At 41.4% G+C, this 18,859-nt stretch overlaps 1 protein-coding gene across 4 annotated transcripts in view; it reads left to right on the forward strand.

The window, feature by feature from the left end:
- The window catches only part of KDM6A (lysine demethylase 6A), a 146,338-nt gene that overhangs the window by 99,122 nt on the left and 28,357 nt on the right, over positions 1-18,859 (forward strand). For 2 of the 4 annotated variants that reach the window (XM_083172669.1, XM_083172672.1), the window contains 8 exons: positions 1,872-1,970; positions 3,499-3,718; positions 4,243-4,377; positions 4,820-4,975; positions 5,332-5,421; positions 6,018-6,122; positions 6,508-6,900; positions 9,697-10,472. In XM_083172669.1, coding sequence (XP_083028795.1) covers positions 1,872-1,970; positions 3,499-3,718; positions 4,243-4,377; positions 4,820-4,975; positions 5,332-5,421; positions 6,018-6,122; positions 6,508-6,900; positions 9,697-10,472 — 1,974 coding nt within the window. The remainder of the gene's footprint in view (positions 1-1,871; positions 1,971-3,498; positions 3,719-4,242; positions 4,378-4,819; positions 4,976-5,331; positions 5,422-6,017; positions 6,123-6,507; positions 6,901-9,696; positions 10,473-18,859) is intronic. The other 2 variants (XM_083172671.1, XM_083172670.1) reach the window with 2 other exon arrangements.

Raw genomic sequence — 18,859 nt, forward strand, 5'->3', positions numbered from 1 at the left:
ATACAACTAACTGGGTATTTACAGATAGTCAAAAAGGTAGGAGGGCCCTTCTCACAATCTTACAATCATGCTGGGATTGCTTCCTTCTGCTCCACAGCACTTATTTAGAAAAAAAAATGGCAGTAACCTGTCCACTTCCATGGCTGCCTTGTCCTTCTAGTCCAAAAAAATAGTTATCCCCCCTCAGTGCGGCCACACACATTTTTGTAATATATTTTGCTTACTAATTTTATACATTTATAAACCTAATTGTGCTGCTTTCTCTTACATTTTAAGTTGCAATGTCTCTTGGCTTGTCTTCCTGACTGACAGCCATTGTGCAGGGAATTTGTGACTACTGGATATCAGCATGAGCAGCTCATAGCAAAAGGGTCACGCTATTTGATAAAATAGCCCCATTTGCTGTGGTCGTCACATGCCTTTAAGCTTCATTTTTGTCATGCTTGTGTAAAGTGTATTTTTAAATAATTTTCAACTGCATACGGTCTGCAAGCTTTAGCTCAAAATCTTTGGTAAGTCCCTATGATTGCATTAATTTGACTGTTTTCGGTACTCTTTACCTAGAAGGGCGCCCGTCGCGGGCATCGCGGGTACATTTATGTGTACCCGCGATGCGACCGACGCGATGACCGCGATTTCCCATTGAAACCCATGTTAAACATGGAAATCGTGTCGGTCGCGTCGCGGCCGGCCATAAATGTACCCGCGATGCCCGCGACGCGATGCTCCCGATTTCCCATAGGAATCAATGTTAAAAGGTGCAATGGACCCGATTTGGCCATAGGAATCAATGTTAAATGGGCCACAGAGCCCATTAACCCTTAAATGTCCCCCCCAATTTTTAACGCCACCCCACGATCCACGCCAACCCGAAGCGTGGCGAGCGCAGCGAGCCCGCGAGGGGCGGCGGTACGCGTCCTCCGACCTTTTCATGCCCTACTATCCACTAGGGCGTGGAGTGAGAATCGAATAGTGTGGCGAGCCACCGAGCCCGAAGCGTGGCAAGCCCCGCGAGGGGACGCGGATACCTTCACAGCTAGACGCGTCCCTCGCGGGCTTCACAGGTGTCCGTGGCGACGCCGACACCTGTGAAGCCCGCGAGGGGACGCGTCTAGCTGTGAAGGTATCCGCGTCCCCTCGCGGGGCTCGCTGCGCTCGCCACGCTTCGGGCGCGCTGCGCTCGCCACACTATTCTATTCTCACTCCACGCCCTAGTGGATAGTAGGGCATGAAAAGGTCGGAGGACGCGTACCGCCGCCCCTCGCGGGCTCGCTGCGCTCGCCACGCTTCGGGTTGGCGTGGATCGTGGGGTGGCGTTAAAAATTGGGGGGGACATTTAAGGGTTAATGGGCTCTGTGGCCCATTTAACATTGATTCCTATGGCCAAATCGGGTCCATTGAGCCATTTAACAGTAAAATCGCGGTCAATCAGCCTTTTTAACATTGTTCCCTATGGAAAAATCGCGGTCATCGCGGGCATCCCGATTTACCCGCGATGACCGCGATTTTTACCCCCGACGACCGCGATTTCAATCGCTGGCGCCCTTCTAGGTAAAGAGTACCCTGTTTTCTGATTCCAGGATGCTAGTTTAGTTATCTCTTCCACCGTGAAACTACACAAGTACCGTTATCTTTTTTTCGAAGTCTTTCAATTTATTTTTTTGCATTTTTGATTATATTTTGCAGTAATTAACAATGTAAAAGCAGATGGTCATTTGTTAAAAAATGAAGCAGATACTGTACTTTCATGAGGGGGAAAAAATGACAACCGTTCTTTGGAGTGGATAATTAGACCAGTTGTTCTTTTTCTGCCCGTCAGCACATTTAAAGCTTGTTCTTTTTTTTTATTATTATTTTTTTAACCATGACAGGTGCTACTCCAGTATTGGCAAGGTTCAGGATGCCTTTATTTCCTACAGGCAATCTATTGATAAGTCAGAGGCGAGCGCTGACACATGGTGTTCAATAGGGTATGTATTACTGAGACAATTTTTTTACTAATTGGCAAGTTGTTGTTTTTTTTGCATTTATTTAGTTGTATCTTTATTTTTTTTGTAGTTTTTGTCTCTGCAAATTAACAATGGTTGGAAGGGTGTGGCTAAAAAGAAACACCAGTGTTCTCCCCAGAATATTTCTTCCAGCTGGGTGGAATCAAAAAGTAGCTAGTCCAGTGCGAAACCAGACTGGCAAACCGGAAAATTCTCGGGAGTGCCACTGCCTGTGCTCCCTCTTGCCGGGCAGCACCGCTGAGCACTGAGATCAGTGCCTCACTCAGCTACAGTGGCTGCCCAGCCCTGCGTCCCTCCCCCCGGCTGTGTGCGGTATGACCTTGTAACGTCACGCCGCACACAGCCGGGTTTCTGGGGGCAGACCCAGGCAGCGGCTGACAGACAGTTCAGCAGCGCTGCTCGGACCAGGAGGTTGTAGTGGTGGGGTTTTTTTTTAGGGAGTGCTCCCCAGAAAAAACTCATCCAGTGGGGAGCGCTCCCTAAAAAAACAAAAGCTAAACACCACTGAAGGGGTTAAACCTGACCTTGTGGGGTATGTTTTTTTATACAGAGAGAAAAAAAATTATGCACAGTTAACTCATTACCTGTTATGAATGCTGACAGGCTGATGTATACGTATACTTGTAATGAATAGATATATAACTACTGATGCCAATGTACAACTGAAAAATCCCCTAGATCTGAGGAGGAAGGTCCCTGCATCTGCACTGTGTGTCAGGAGCCAGATAAAGTATCCGCTCACTGTCGCCATGTGGGGGTCGGAGCTGCAGTGCAGTGGCTACCAGGACAAGCATGAAGGGGAGACCCTGCACTATGGCCCTCATGTCTATACTGTGCACCTGGAGCCGAATAGTGAATTCGCTCACTACAGCCATGCAGGAGACAAAATGAGAAAAAAAATGTTGGCACTAACAGTATGTGCGCCCCTAAAGCTTCCCAATTGAATTCACCCCCCTCTGTCTAGATGCAAATAGAGAAGTCTGTAGATCCTGCCAATACCAATTTCCTGGCTGTTATGAAATGTAATTCCTTCAGTATGTAGTCTGAAAGTAATCCTAGTTGATACTCTTGCTGTCTGGGATAGTCCAGAGGGGTAAAATCCTGGTGGAAAGTGTGTTGAAGGGGCATAATGTATATTATGTCATCCAACCACTTTACAGTGCCACAATTTCAGACATTGTGCACCTTCACTGCTGCTTCCCTGAAGATTCAGGAAGGCGTTCTTAGGGAATGTCTGTGACATGCCTTCATTTCAGATTGAAGAGAGAACCTCAATCTGAAATGAAGGCATGTCACAGACCTTCCCTATGATCAGGCAAGTACATTATGACTGGTACATTTGCTCAGGCAGGTTATGTGAATGTATCCATTTGTATTTTCAGTTCTCTGTCCACCCATAAATTGGCATTAAACTTGTATTTCTATGAAAGAATCTGCTCTTTATCTTTAGAAGGCTACATTCAATGTGCTGAATTTTTATATTTTCCAGCGTGCTATATCAGCAGCAAAACCAGCCTATGGACGCTCTGCAGGCCTATATTTGTGCTGTACAGTTGGACCATGGCCACGCTGCAGCTTGGATGGATCTAGGCACACTGTATGAATCCTGCAACCAGCCTCAGGATGCTATCAAATGCTACCTAAATGCTACACGGAGCAAAAATTGTAGTAATACCTCTGCACTTGCAGCTCGTATTAAGTACTTACAGGTAATATATTTCAGTGTTTCGTTATTGCTGTTTTCATTAAGCATGTCCATATATCATAATAATGTTAGACGAGACTGTAAAACCTCTTGGTTTGTTTATGTGCCATGCCTCCATTGTAATTTTATGTGCATTCCTTATGTCCCATGGCTTACAATCCTTACGTGTGTGGAGTGAAACTTACAAAAGTCATTTCACCCATTTTCTCAGTTATGGCATATTAATGTGCATACCGTGTTTTTGTTCTGTGTACATTTCAATTTGTCATAGATACGGAAACCACCACATACGTGTTTTCCGACTCTTGTTTCATGTTCTCAGATGGCAAGAGTTTTCTTTCCACATATTTTGGTTTAAGCTCACAAAGGTTTATATTCTGGTTACCCTATTCTATTTATATTTCTAGAAAGCCAAAAGCTAAAAACTTGCTTTCGTAAGACGCTCAGTACTTTTTAGGAAGTTGTAGTGGACATGCTCGTAATAAATTAGGCCTGTGTTAAATTTCCTTTTCACATAATTTTTCCTAGGCTCAGTTGTGTAACCTTCCACAAGGTAGTCTACAGAATAAAACTAAATTGCTTCCTAGTATTGAGGAGGCATGGAGCCTACCAATCCCCGCAGAGCTTACCTCCAGGCAGGGTGCCATGAACTCAGCACAGCAGGTGAGAAGTTGGGTTATGTTCTGCAAACGCCCAGCTTTAAAAGTTACTTTCAATATTTAGCAAGTTTATTTTCCATGAGCATCAAACTGGTTTGTATATGTGTAATTGTAGGCAAACAGAGAGTTTAAGAGACCAAAGGGTAGAACTCCTTTTTGGGTACCAACTAAGAACCTTTGTGGATCTTCATTTTAGAAACCGAACAATATTGGCGATTTATTTAAAAAAAAAAAATAATATAATTTAAAACACACGTCACATTTCATCATTTTTGTATTTTTTTTTTATGCTGGTATTCATTAATCCGAGCCAGCGTCCTGTATGTGGAGCCACATTTTTGTATTTTGTTTTGTCCAAAGGTGATGTAAACGAAAACCCATCCTTTCCTGGTAGAGAAACTGATACATATCACACAGAACCATATTTTCTCTTTTATAATTCTTAGGCCTGTAGACCTCATCATCAGAATGCTGAATCTGTACTAGGCCTCAGTCAGACACCAATTTCACAGCAGTCCTTGCCACTACACATGATTCCTCCTAGCCAGGTAGATGAACTCTCAAGTCCTGCCAAGAGGAAAAGAACTTCTAGTCCAGCAAAGGTATTTTTCATGGCAAAACAATGTATGTGGCTCATGCTGTGTTTTTTATTTTTTGTAAACCATCACCTCCATTCAGGGTAATCACATACGGGATATTAGGATGTTTGCCTCGAAAGGCTTTCCATATTTGAGTAGTTCCACATTTATCCACATTAGTGCTGCAGGGAGTGTATTTCAGGCCCAGGGAGTGTTGGGCAATTTTTTTTCCATGTATACAGATTTTTAATGCATGTTAGCTAGTTTTGTAAAATTTTCCATATTTTACAAGTTAAAATCTTAACGTGTAACGTTGTTAGAAATTGTAGAACTTTAAGTTTAAAAGTTTCTTTTTTTTTTGTTAATTCCCTTTTAAATAGAATTCTTCTGAAGCCTGGAGTAGTGGCCAAATGGCGTCACATACTCCAGCACAGCAACAAGTACATTCGTGGCCCCCACAGAAACTACAGGTAGGAGCAACCAGCCAGAAATGTAATTGCCACCTTTATGTAAGACCATGTTTAGGAAAGTAAAGAAAGTATAGTTTTCATTTTCATAAATCATTCATGTTTGTTAGCATTTCGCATGGTATAAAGCACTTTTTTTTTTGGGTTGTGTTTTTAAATATGGATTGATACAGTTTTAAATCAGTGATTTAAAAAAAATGCCTTTTAAAATGTAATGGTTGGTTGTACTATGTTAATGTTATATCAGTGCTATATCTGCAGGATAGTCTATTCTAATCTATTGCTGTGTAAATAAACTGGTAGTAGTATATACCACACCGTTCTACGGTAATGTATAATTGTGCAGTAAGAACATGGGGTTGTATACTGTATCTCGGATTGCTTTTTTCTTTTAGCCAGCTCTTGTTATGTATTCTTTTTGCACAGCAAATGTAGTGGGAAATGAACTCTAAAGAATAATTTCACATGTAAGCATAGATATTAACCATAGTAAAATCTTTATTCAGTCATAACATACAGTTAAATGTTACAGATAAATAATACATGAAGGGGTTTTTATTTATATGTTTAAATTAAACTGATTTTAATGTTTGTTTTAGCAATTGGAACAGCTACGTGCGAACAGGAATAACCTAAGTCCTGCACAAAAAGTGTTGTTGGAGCAGTTGGAGGGTCAGTTTGTCTTAATGCAGCAGCACCAGCAGGTAAGTGGACCTCCATAGGGATAGTTTTTATTTATTTATTTTTCTTCATTTTTTTAGGTTAACTTTGGGCCTTATTGTGTTGTCTAATTTAACCCTTTGAATGTCGGCATTTGTTATAGGTGAAAAATATCCACTAAAAAATGCCAGCATTGCTCACATTTGTTATATAAATTGAAATAAAAAATGTGTTGTATAAAAAAAAATTGGGATTATTTACCTATATAAGGTAAATCTCACAGGTCTTTATGATGAATGTAAATGTTTGCTTGACTATTTTTGCAAATTCACTTGGCAGTCAAAGGCTTATTAGTTGTGCCAGAAGCATTATTTGCTACCGACAGCTGTAAGTTATCTTTATTAATAATAGTTTTGGTTTCTTTTACAGATGAGACAAACAGGAGTTGCACAGGTACGATCTACTGGAATTGCTAATGGGCCAATAGCGGACTCAACACTGCCTACAAACTCAGTCTCTGGTCAGCAGCATCAAGTTGCGCTAACCAGGGTGCTTAACGTCACTCAGCCTGGAATCCGTCTGGCTTGCCCTGTGCAGCCTGTGACTAATGGACCCTTTCCGCCAGGCCCAGTTTCCTGCAGCACCACTGGGACAATGGGTAGTACAGACACTATGTTAGGCAATAATCATATAACGGGAAGTGGAAGTAATGGAAACGTGCCTTACCCGCAGCGAAACGCACTCGCTCTACCTCATAACCGCACAAACCTGACCAGCAGCGCAGAGGAGCCGTGGAAAAACCAACTATCTAACTCCACTCAGGTAACTGGGTCCACTGTCCTATTATTTTGGATAAAACCGTATTCTTTGCTTATTCCAGCGCTAATATGGAAAATACATTCTCCTCTTTTATTTTTTATTTTTGCCAAGTTGTTTTCATTTTCCTTTTGAACCTATCCAAGTTTGTTCCACGTTATACACTGATGTTTATAAACATCAAATGGATGTACTGACTGCACACTACATGTTTTATTTTTAGACACCTAATGGGCTTTTATATTTTTTCAAGGAAATGTGAAGACATTACCCTACCACCCAGTGGTATATCTTATCAAACACTATATAAGTCCCTCATAAACTAGTACGAGGTATTGATTGTGATACCCTGCCAACTCAAACTCCAGCAGCTACTGGGCAGAAAGATTGCTTTCCATATCATATGTGGTCCTTTTGCATACGATGCATCGTATGCAATCCCATTCATGGCTAGGGGATGCGATAAATAATCATGGCAGCCATGACCATCGGCCACACCGATTTGAGGTGCATGGGAAGGAGCCTCTGAGTCAGAGGAAAATGCATGCAATATGGCCACTTTTCATCCGATACCTCGTTTCAGGAGCTCTGAATCGGATGAAAAGTTGCCAAATCGCATTAGTGGATGGAGGCCTATAGAAACTTGTTCAGACTAAAGTTATATATTGTGTAACTGAAGCACAAAAAAGGACTGCTTCTGGCTGCCAACCTTCTCCAAATATGAAGCCGATAACGTATAGGACTAGACTAGGGTGGCCAATCCTGGCATTTGTGGGAACCCGGGATTTGGCCCCAAAATTGCCGGAATTTAAATCCCGGTATTGGAGTTTTCGGGATCAGACGCATCCCGGCAATACCTGATCCCCGGCATGCGGCTCTACGCAGCTTCCGACGTCACCGCACTTTTGCCCAACTGTTCCCAATGCCACCACACACCCCTGCCTCCTGCACCGCTGCTGCACATGTAAGTGTATATTTTTATTTGGGAAGCCAGTCCCGGGATTGGGCCTTTTTCGATCCCGAATCCTGGACAACCAGAATATAATTATCTATATATTTTTCTTACAGTAGAATTTAATAGAAATACAATATGGAAATCATGCAGGTGGAATAAAAGAAGTTAAACTGGCAAATTTGGAGAAATTACTAGTCAGGCAAAAATATATAATAAAAAGTTATGTAATGTAATGACAAAAAAAGGGAATACAAATATAAACTGTTAAAGCTGTGTACTGATAATGATGATGCTAGTGTGGAAGACCATGGCAGGGCAAGGTCTTCTGTATAATGCAATTGCCACTGAAACCATTACTCAATGGCTGCAGAAGTAGCATCCTAGTAAAGAGTAGTTTGTTTCAAGCTCCTTTGACATTTGCTTTTAGTGCAGAAACTTTGTAGGTTTAATTTCCATTTATGCTTTAGCTTTGGCAATATGATTGTATTTCGTGGCTAACTATGTGAAAGAACCAGCTTTGTAGAGGGATATTTATTTGAACTAAAGAAACTTCAAGACCAGGGCTGGGCAACACCGGCCCTCCAGATGTTGATTAACTACACATCCCAGCATGCCTTGCATCCGTTTCAGCATGGCCACATAGCAAAACTAATGCAAAGCATCCTGGGATGTGTAGTTCACTAACATCTGGAGGGATGGTGTTGCCCAGCCCTGTTCAAGACCATTGTTACCGATGCTTGGCCTACACTGCCAGATAATATGCCAGTCAGACCGACAGACATCTTGTAGATACAATGGGCATACACGGAGATCTCTCAGTGTATTTACCACAATGTCTGCTGTCCTCTCCTGGGGAGGAGACATTTCCCCATTCCTTTTCTATGTGAAGGAGCAGGAAAAATGATCCTGCCTGCCTGACCAATCAATGTTTTTTGATTTGGTTGCCTGTGTATACTAAGCTATTATCTTGGCATGTCGTTAATATTCTGCCAGTGAGCCACTTTACTGCAGCATGTGTGCCCAGCTTAACAATTATTTGAGTGTTTTTCTTTTATATTGCTTTTTAAAGATGCCAGTCATCGTTTACTATATGACTGTAGCTTCTAAAGCTGGGCACACACTGGGTGATTCCCATTTTGAGTAGAATGGAAGGTTATATTATCCTAATAGCATAATGTGCCTTTCTCCTACCCGATCCATCGTAAATTTAAGCACAGTCTTAACAAAAATGTCTGAAGGTAAATATAACCTTTTTTTTTTCTTTTTTTACTATTAGGTGTGTTTATTTTTTCACTATTTTTAGCAAATTATGGCTTCTCTATCTCGCCTTTTAAAACCTACCATTTTCCTATGTATGATCTTACAGGAGGCACTAGTCGCAGTAGTGTTAAGGGAATTTAGCAATGTGTTCACTTTTTGCATATTAACCAGAGTTTTTGTTAATGCATACTATAATTGTTAGATATTGGTTCTTACTGATGTACCATGTACTTCATGTTTGGCCTATTAAAAAAAAGTTTTATTGACTTATATAGTATGGTCACAATGTCCTTTTTTATTGGTGGTCTGCTCCAAATCTGTCACCCACTGTTTCCGTACTGTCTGTGTGCAGACTTGAAGGTACACTGCTCACACAATGCTGCCCTTTCCTACTTCAAATGATGTCTCTCCACCAATCCGCAAGACTCGGCATTCCTAAGCATCACAGAGCTTGCTTGCATTTCTGACAACTTTGACATTGGCTGGCTTCAGTACAGGCAAATGTTTTGTTAAACTCTTAAATTAGCAAGTGCTTTTTATTTTGCTTGGTTAATTATAGTAATTTATGCATATTCTATTACTTTTAGGGGCTTCATAAAGGTCAGAATTCACATTCGGCAGGTCCTAATGGTGAACGACCTCTTTCTTCCACTGGGCCTTCCCAGCATCTCCAAGCAGCTGGCACTGGTGTACAAAATCAGGTTGGACATCTTACCATGCCTAGCAATTCAGTAACACAGGGGGCTGCTCTCAATCACCTCTCCTCTCACACTGCTACCTCAGGTGGACAACAAGGCATTACTTTAACCAAAGAGAGCAAGCCTTCAGGAAACGGAATAGTGCCTGAGACAAGCAGGCTTTCTGAAGGGACACCTAACAGCACTGCCGGTATAGAGGGACTTCCTAATCATGTCCATCAGGTGACGGCAGATACTGTTCCTAGCCCTAGCCATGGAGATTCAAAGTCACCAGGTTTACTTAGTTCAGACAATCCTCAGCTCTCTGCCTTGTTGATGGGAAAAGCCAATAACAATGTGGGTACTGGAACCTGTGACAAAGTCAACAATATTCATCCAGCTGTTCATACAAAAACTGAGAATTCTGTTGCCTCCTCCCCTTCTTCAGCCATTTCCACAGCAACACCTTCTCCAAAATCTACTGAACAGACTATGACCAACAGTGTTATCAGCCTTAACAGCCCCCACAGTGGACTTGATACAGTCAATGGAGAGGGAAATGAGGACTCACCAAGCCCCATAAAAAAGGACCCTCCTTTTATTAGCCACAAACAGACTCCTAAGACCATACCATCCATGTCAGTATCCATATACCCCAGCTCAACAGACGTTTTAAAAGCATGTCGGTAAGTAACAATGTGCACATGCCAATATACAATACTGACTGTTCATATGGAAAGCTATGATATGGCACTAAACAATGTGATACCCTTTTCCCACTAACTCAAAAATCCTGTGTTATTGCAAATGAGATTTATGTTATTGAAAACTGCTCCAGTCACCCAGGAATTCTTCCCAGGTACCTAGCATGCAATTACACAGGAAAATACTGGGTGAACTGCAGTGGTAATGGGTTACCCGGTTTATTAGACCCAGGATCTGTTTCCAGCGCGGGGAAAGCTACATTTCTGTGTAAGGAGAGGTTGTCTCCAAGCACTGCACCCATGTGCAGTGTGAACCACTTCGATCCAGGTTATTCTCAGATACAAAGAGGTATATGTCTGGTCTGACCCAGTTTGAAACTCTTATAAATCTTTCTTCCAACCTAGGGCTTCAGTAGAGAAGTGGTGTGAGATCTCAGTTTATAGCCACATTTTCTGCTGGGTACAGGCTGTCAGATCAAATGTCTTGTCAGTAAGATAGTGTATGTCAGGCATTATGTGCAATCTCTTGCTTTTTTGTGTGCATTGCAAAGTGTGTTTATTAGCCTGCAAAGATGATGCATGCTGTAATGTTGTTCATCTAGAGGAAAAACTAAACTTGAGAGTTTTTAGTCAAACTATGAACATTTAAAATAAGACCCGAAACCATGTTAAAATAAATTCAAATGATACTGTATAATAAAGAGCCAAACATCATCCTAATTAAGTTTGAAATGCTATTGCCATATATTTCCCATATGAAACAACATACCAACTTCTCTCTGAAAACTGAGGGAGGAGTTCAATTATTTTACTGGCCACCTGCAGTAATTGGGTTCCAATGGAGCAATTCAATTGATGCTTGGATTGGTAGACACCTTTCTTCCTACAACCTCTTGAGGTAGCAAGAAGAAATGTGTGAAAAGACAGTGGTTTCGGCTCCCTAACTAGATCCTTACACATGTTTAGCTGCAATATGCGACTAAACAGTGTGTTTGGTGTATGATCGCAGCAACAATTGATTTTGCTCTGATGGGGAACCTTCAACAGTTGATTTCCCTCTCCATAAGTCATGTTTTCTCGCTAATACGAAAAAAGGACGATTTTGCTGCAATTGTGGGTGTTTTCGCACATTTTTTGTTATGCCTTTGTCTTTTTTGGGGGGGTAGAAAGGCATGGGCTAAAAACTGGATTCACACTTTTTCACCCATGCCAAATTTTTCATCTAGGTGAGAAATCATCACTTTAACTGAATAGGTCAAATCGAAATTTGAACTACAAAATGGTGGAAAAGTACAGATTTTTAACCTAGGTGAAATATCAGCACCAATTTAAGCCCTTTAAACTCACCTGAACTGATTTTTTTTAAATGCGGAAGCACCACTACGCAATGGAGACCTTTTCAACCCAGTTGGGCATATTCAATTAGCCACAGGGTTTATTTAGCAGCTCAAAGCGAAGCAAGGGCAAAAGCTATTCATTTAAATAGCCTTTGCACCATGCCAAAAATCAGAGTCTAGTGTGCAAATGCTCTCTGATTCCGTTTTTCCTCACAGCTGCTTCAGGGATAAACTCACAGATTAATTCCCGCTAATTGAATTGGCAGCCGCAATAAATACCCTGCAGCTAACTGAATACGTCCATTAAATGCGATATAAATTAGATTAATATGGAAACTAATACTAATTTAGATTAAATGGAAATTAATACCCATTTGATGTAATCGCCTCATAAGGATAAGAAAGGAGGTGGCTAGAAAATATAAAAAGCAATAAGTTTTGGATGATCACTTACCACTCCAGGTAGATACACAAATTCTATGTGTATGGGATGCTCGCCATACACCAGACCAGCTTTCATCCAATTAGTTAGCTGGTTGGAGTGTCCAATCAGGTAACATATCTGAGCAAATGACAATCAGCAATTTGTTCGTGACCTCTCCCTTTATAAAGTTGGCATAGGCCAGTCACCCTAGGGCAGCACAGAAGTGAAAAACTAAGCTAAAGGTGTATTAATAAGAAAGAAGCAGAAGCGAGAGGTTAAAAAGTGAAGTGCTAGAAAGTATAATATAGTAGTGGAAAATAAATAGTGCTAAATAAATGTTAGGGTGTGCCACCCGGAAAGCAACTCAGCCACACCAACCCAAGGGGAGCCGTGCCCCAAATCCATCCCCAAGACTAGCAATTAGTGTTCATTTTAGGTCTTACCTACTTTGTGCCTCCAGTTTGCAGTCTGTGTCTACCAGGGACCAAGCTGGTAAAATAATATTCAAATAAGGTGGGTGGGGTGCTACTCTAAGTTGAAGGAGTTCCAACCTTCAGGTGTACACAATATTAGCTACAAGTCCCATCATGCTGGGACTTGTAGTTCTGCAAAGAAAAATACATGGTGCAGATGCACGCTCCATATTAATCAATAAAAGAGGTTCTTGGTATATTAATTGGCCAAGAAATATTTGCCCACCAACCAGCTTCACGGTAACCTCATTTCTGGTGGGTCCCTAATACTAAGTTTGAATCTGGGGTGCGGAACCCCAAAAAGGTTGGCATAGGTCAGTCACCCCAGGGCAGCACACAGGAGAAAAACTCAGCTAAAGGTGTATTAATAAGAAAGAAGCAGAAGCTAAAGGATAAAAAGTGATGTGCTAGAAAGTATAATATATTAGTGGAAAATAAATAATGCTAAATAAATGTTAGTGGGTTGCTGGGCAAATATTTCTTGGCCAATTAATATACCAAGAACCTCTATTGAATAATAATATGGAGTCTGCACCATGTATTTTTTTTGCAGAACTACAAGTCCCAGCATGATGGCACCTCATGTATATAGGGTGTGCATTCTAAGATCCCCCCCCCCCCCCCACATGTTGACCTAATGACCCTGTCAACCTATAGTGCATGTCGACCTTTGTGTTTTCAACACTGACCCATACCCCACCGGCATTGGCGGGTCTTCTGTTCAACGGAACCTGCCACTGCTGCTCTCCTCCTGGTTGCCCGACAGCTCCACAGGAGTGACTGCAGCAGAGCGTGTCTGCAATCTATGGTATTTGTGATTAATGGTTCCTAAATGAAGAAACCTGACAAAATTGGTCATTCAGTTAAATTGGTCAAATCTGTTTTATTTAAACAAATTGTCTAAATGACTATTTCCATCTGTTTTTTAGCTACTTGCTGATTGTCAATTGCTCAATTACGTTACCAAATTTTTATTCCAACCAGCCAACCGGTTTGATGAAAGTTGTCTGGTGTATGGCCAGCTGTGAGTTTATATCTGCGGTACTTGTGAGTTATCCGGGCTGCCGATTTTTTGATTGTATGCCTTAAGTTAAGGCATACAATCAGATGCGATGCGATATCGCATCGCATGCGACCATCGGATGCGATGACCCGATTTTTCCATAGGAATCAATGTTAAAATGATTCCTATGGAAAAAGGGGTCCTTTTCATACCCCTACTATCCAAGTGGGCATGGAGTTGGATATAAACCTGTGGCGAGCGTAGCGAGCCACCGAGCCCGAAGCGTGGCGAGCGAAGCGAGCCCCGCGAGGGGATGGTATTCTGTGTCCCCTCGCGGGGCTCGCTACGCTCGCCACGCTTCGGGCTCGGTGGCTCGCTACGCTCGCCACAGGTTTATATCCAACTCCATGCCCACTTGGATAGTAGGGGTATGAAAAGGACCCTTTTTCCCATTGAATTCCATGTTAAAATGGACTCAGTCCATTTTAACATTAATTCCTATGGAAAAATCGGGGCATCACATCGCATCCGATGTCCCGATCCGACCCGATTTAAAAATCGGACGCCCGGATAACTCATAAGTACCATATCTGCATATAGGACACTGTTTTGTTGCATAAATGTGCAGAAAGGATAGAAGAGTAAATTGATTGCATATTGGTAAACAGTGTGGTTAAATAGTGGATACATTTTTCATCATGGAAGTAATTACCTTGTTTTGTTATAGTGTGAAGGGAGAAGTGGAGGGATTAGGGATAGGCAACGGGAGGTGTAAAAATACATATAAATTATAAAATATAAACACATTCATGCCTATAATTATGTGCTTTAAAGAAACAAAACAAGATTGTCCTGCATTAAGCGTGCTTTACAGGATATTTTTGGTATCTTATGAGAAGCGTCGCACGCTAATTTTGCAGCATGTCTTATAAATGATTTATAGCAGCACAAGGTTTTTATTTCTGCAAATAAGTGTATTTTGAGGAGCATTAAATGTCTGTATAGCTATGCAATTAAGGTCCTGGATAGTGGGCCAAAATGGCCACCTAAATTCTCTCCCACGGCTAATTGTCTCCTGAAGGAGCAGCAATTATGCCAGTTTATGCACCTGTAGTGGTAGCCAAGGGGGGAATCAATTGAATCTCTTCAATGGCATGTTCTTAAAATAGTGTCTTTGGAGAAAAATAGAAAAAGTACAGTATAGGTGGGTGCCACAAAGTAAAATCTTTATTAAAAATCTGAGAGTGCAAAAATGTGAAAAAAATTACCTAATTCTAGCGATTAGAAAAAAGCCTCGACCAGTGGGGTTAAATGGAGAATTCAGTTAGGCGTGGTAATTTACTGTGGGCCATTTGATCATCTGGTACTATTCAGTCTGCCCCAAAGTAGGCAGCATTTAACACAGATTTTTTTTGGTCTGAGAAGCAAAACAAAATCCCTATTAAATAGGCAAGTATCTAGAACCAGAAACATGTTCACAGGTGATTCAATTGGGTTTAGCGTGCCCAACGTCCCATCTAAATATTTATGGGAGGATGGCCATTAAAAGGCTGGGTTTAGCTCCATAAAATGGCTAAACTTTATAATAGTGCTGGCATGACTTGAAGAGACACATTTAAGTGCCCAAATTTGACACTTTACACATTTCAGCTTGCCAGCACAAGGTTCAGCAGGTAGAAATGTTTCCCAGTGGCAGTGTTATCCCGATATTGAGGATTTCTTGGGCAAAAACAAAGGGCTCTAAATTAATAGTCTAAAGCAGTGATGGCTAACCTTGACACTCCAAATGTTGTTGAACTACACATCCCAGCATGCCCTGCTACATATTTACTATTTGGTCATGCTGAAACTGATGCAGGGCATGCTGGGATGTGTAGTTAAACAGCAGCTGGAGTGTTAAGGTTAGCCGTCATTGTTTTAAAGGTGTTATAAAAGGGATGTGGCTAAAATTTTGTTTTTGGGGGGAGGGGGGTTTAACACTGAGGTATTTATTTACAAAGGTGGAAGTTCAGTTGAAGATGAGATGTTGCCCATAGCAACCAATCAGAATTTACTTAATTATTTAGCACCTTCTAGGATAATAGACTCTGATTGGTTGCCCATAGCAACATCCCATTTTTAATATAACTCCCATCTTAGTAAATAAACCCTTAAGTGTGTATGGTAAAAACACTTAATACTCTCTTGAGATAGTTCTAAAACCCCTCTACCATCCACACACCTCCATTACCTTACCTATTTTGGTAGAGATATAATATGGCAGAGATAATATGGCATGAAATATGACATTTTATTTGCCAATTTCATTATTTGATCACCATTTAAATATAATTAAAAGGTTTGGCCCATATGCTGCTCTATGTAGTTGTTTTGTTACATTGGGGTAGACATGAAGCAGTTATAAAGTGCCTGGTGCTTCATCTCCAGCCAATCAGCTCCTGACTTTTGCTGGGTTTAAAAAGGGACAGTCAGGAGTTGGTTGGCTGGTGAGGAAGAACCCAGGCACTTTATCACTTCTCCTGAATCACTGCTTCATTTATTATTTATTTATTTATTAATAGTTTCTTATATAGCGCAGCAGATTCCGTTGCGCTTCATACCTTTACCCCATTGTTTTAATATTTTAAGTTGATGGAAATAACTTGTTTTTATTGTGACTATTTAGATCATTGTTCTTAAATGTAACTTAAAATACCAAATTATGCATATGTGGTTTTTAGCTTTACCTATGCCAAGAATCTTTGTAGTCTTGGTATTTAATTGAATTATGTAGTGCCATCTGGTGGTAAAAATATGTATGTACATTTAATATTTGTGAATTCAAATGATATTGTATAGTTTTCATAACACTGATAGTTTTATGCTTATTTGAGCACTTTTTTACTAATTTTTAGATACCTTGCATAATTTGTTTCAGTTATGGTTAAACATGTACTTTATTTTATATGTGAATATCTATTTTTCTGTTGAAATACTGTACACGTTGGTAATCTTAAAGGTGAATGTGAGTCTATTCCCTACTCAGACATTAGGAGGTCAATTAAATTTTTTATCGCTGCCCTGCATGCCACAAGGCATTGCTCTATACAAGTGATCAGGCTGGTTTCAGTTCTCACTGGACCTGGCCAATATGGGATTCCCTCTTATACTCCTTTTCACATCAGAAAATGCAGGGACCCACCCAGGAATATGGCCCAGGAATCATGCCGGGCCATTCCCGGGTTGGCCCTTTTCACACCAGAAAAGTCCCTGCATGTTCTGGTGTGTGAAGGGGGCGGGGAGGAGGCAGGCAGTCGGCGGGATGGCGGCAGAGGTGGTGGGCAATAGGTGGTGAGAATACTCATCCCGGTGCAGGCCGGGGATCCGCACAGGCAGCGGGCGCAAATGACGGGACAGGCGTATGAAGATGACAGCTCTTCGGCGCCCTCACTGCCACCGGAGAGCTGCATCATCTTCATCCGCTGCCTGTTCCGTCATTTGCGTCTGCCGCCTGTGTAGATCCCCGGCCGGACAGGACACAGAGGACAGGTAACCCAGGTAAATAAACCCTACCCTATTTACACCAGCAAGGTCCCCGGGTTGAACTCTGGAACAACCCTGCTCCATAGTAGGGTTGAAATCCCTGCAATTTTTACCAGGATTTTGGCTCCGGAACCTTTCACACCTGCGCTAACCCAGGAAATTAGGTTGGTGCGAAAGGGGTATTAGTGTTAGTAACAGCCTGTTACTGACTCCACCCACTGCTTTTCTGTTGTATGTTTGTCTGCATGTTGCTGAGACACCACCTGACTGGCATCTGTTGACCCCCACTGGCCATTGACCAGGCTCTGGTAGACTACCTGCAGTGGATCCTGGAGAAGCTGAGCTCACACAATGGCCCTTATTCAGCTCAGTACAAATTTGTTTGGAAAATGGGCAAAACCATGTGCACTGCAGGTGGAGCAGATGGAACCTGTGCAAAGAGAGTTCAATTTGGGTGGGGTGTGCTGAAACTGAAATCAAAATTGCAGTGTAAAAATAATGCAGCCAGTATTTACCCTGCACAGAAACAAGATAACTCACACAAATCTAACTCTCTATACATGTTACTTCTGCCCCACCTGCAGTGCACATGGTTTTGCCATTTTCCAAACAAATTTGTACTGAGCTCAGATCTGAATAAGGCCCAATGTCTGGGAGAGAACGAGGACTTTTTTCGTATTCAAAGAGGATGCGACCTAAAGAAACAGCCAATTTGAAGGCAAGATGTTTTATTTGTGCAAATAAAAGTCAATTTCTAATGGGGCTCAGGACTATTCACAAGATATTTACATCAGTTCCACATTTCAAGGTGTCACAAGATGTACACACTCTGAGGCTGTAAACACAACAAGAAATGGAGGGCAGCGCTAAAAACCGATAAATATAGATAATAGATAAATATATTGCACAACAAATTTTTGCTTGTGAAAATGCAACCCAAAAGGCAGTAAAGTTTGGTTATCATTTTGTTGACCATTTCATTTGTAAAATATCAACAAATTTGCACATTTTTGCAAACCAGTACATTGCTTATTGCCACAAACAGACTTCTAATACCCTACTGCTATCTTATTTGCCACTGAACCCTCACTATCATGCGCTTCACCTAGTGTTAATGCACTACCATCCCTATGATCCACGCAAATGGGCATTTTCAATTAAGGGGTAGATGCATGGAGAAGTGTGCCATGGCAACCAATCAGCTTTGAAGTAACCGTTATCAAGTGCATTCTATACAGTTTACAAAGCAGATGATTTCCTTACTACAGTCCTCCACACGCTTACTTCTCCACTATTATCACAGCTACATACATCTACCCCTGAATTAATAGAATTGCAGGAGTGTGCATCATGAACATTATCGACATTTGAGAAGTGCAATTTCGTGTTTCAGGAATAAATTTCACTCATTTGGCAGTATCCAATTACCCGCTATCAGAGCTCTGATAAGCCAGCGCAATCTAATTGGGTAGCCTATTTAAAAAATACATTAGTCAAACATTGAGGAAAAAATAGGGAAAACAAGAGTTTTTTTCCTTTCTCTGTCTTTTATTGGGGATAATTGGATTACCCCCAGAGGCTGTTGCATGCGATATTTAAATTATTTTGCA

Source organism: Crinia signifera, chromosome 2, assembly GCF_055691185.1.
Source record: "Crinia signifera chromosome 2, ASM5569118v1, whole genome shotgun sequence".
Lineage (NCBI taxonomy): Eukaryota > Metazoa > Chordata > Amphibia > Anura > Myobatrachidae > Crinia > Crinia signifera.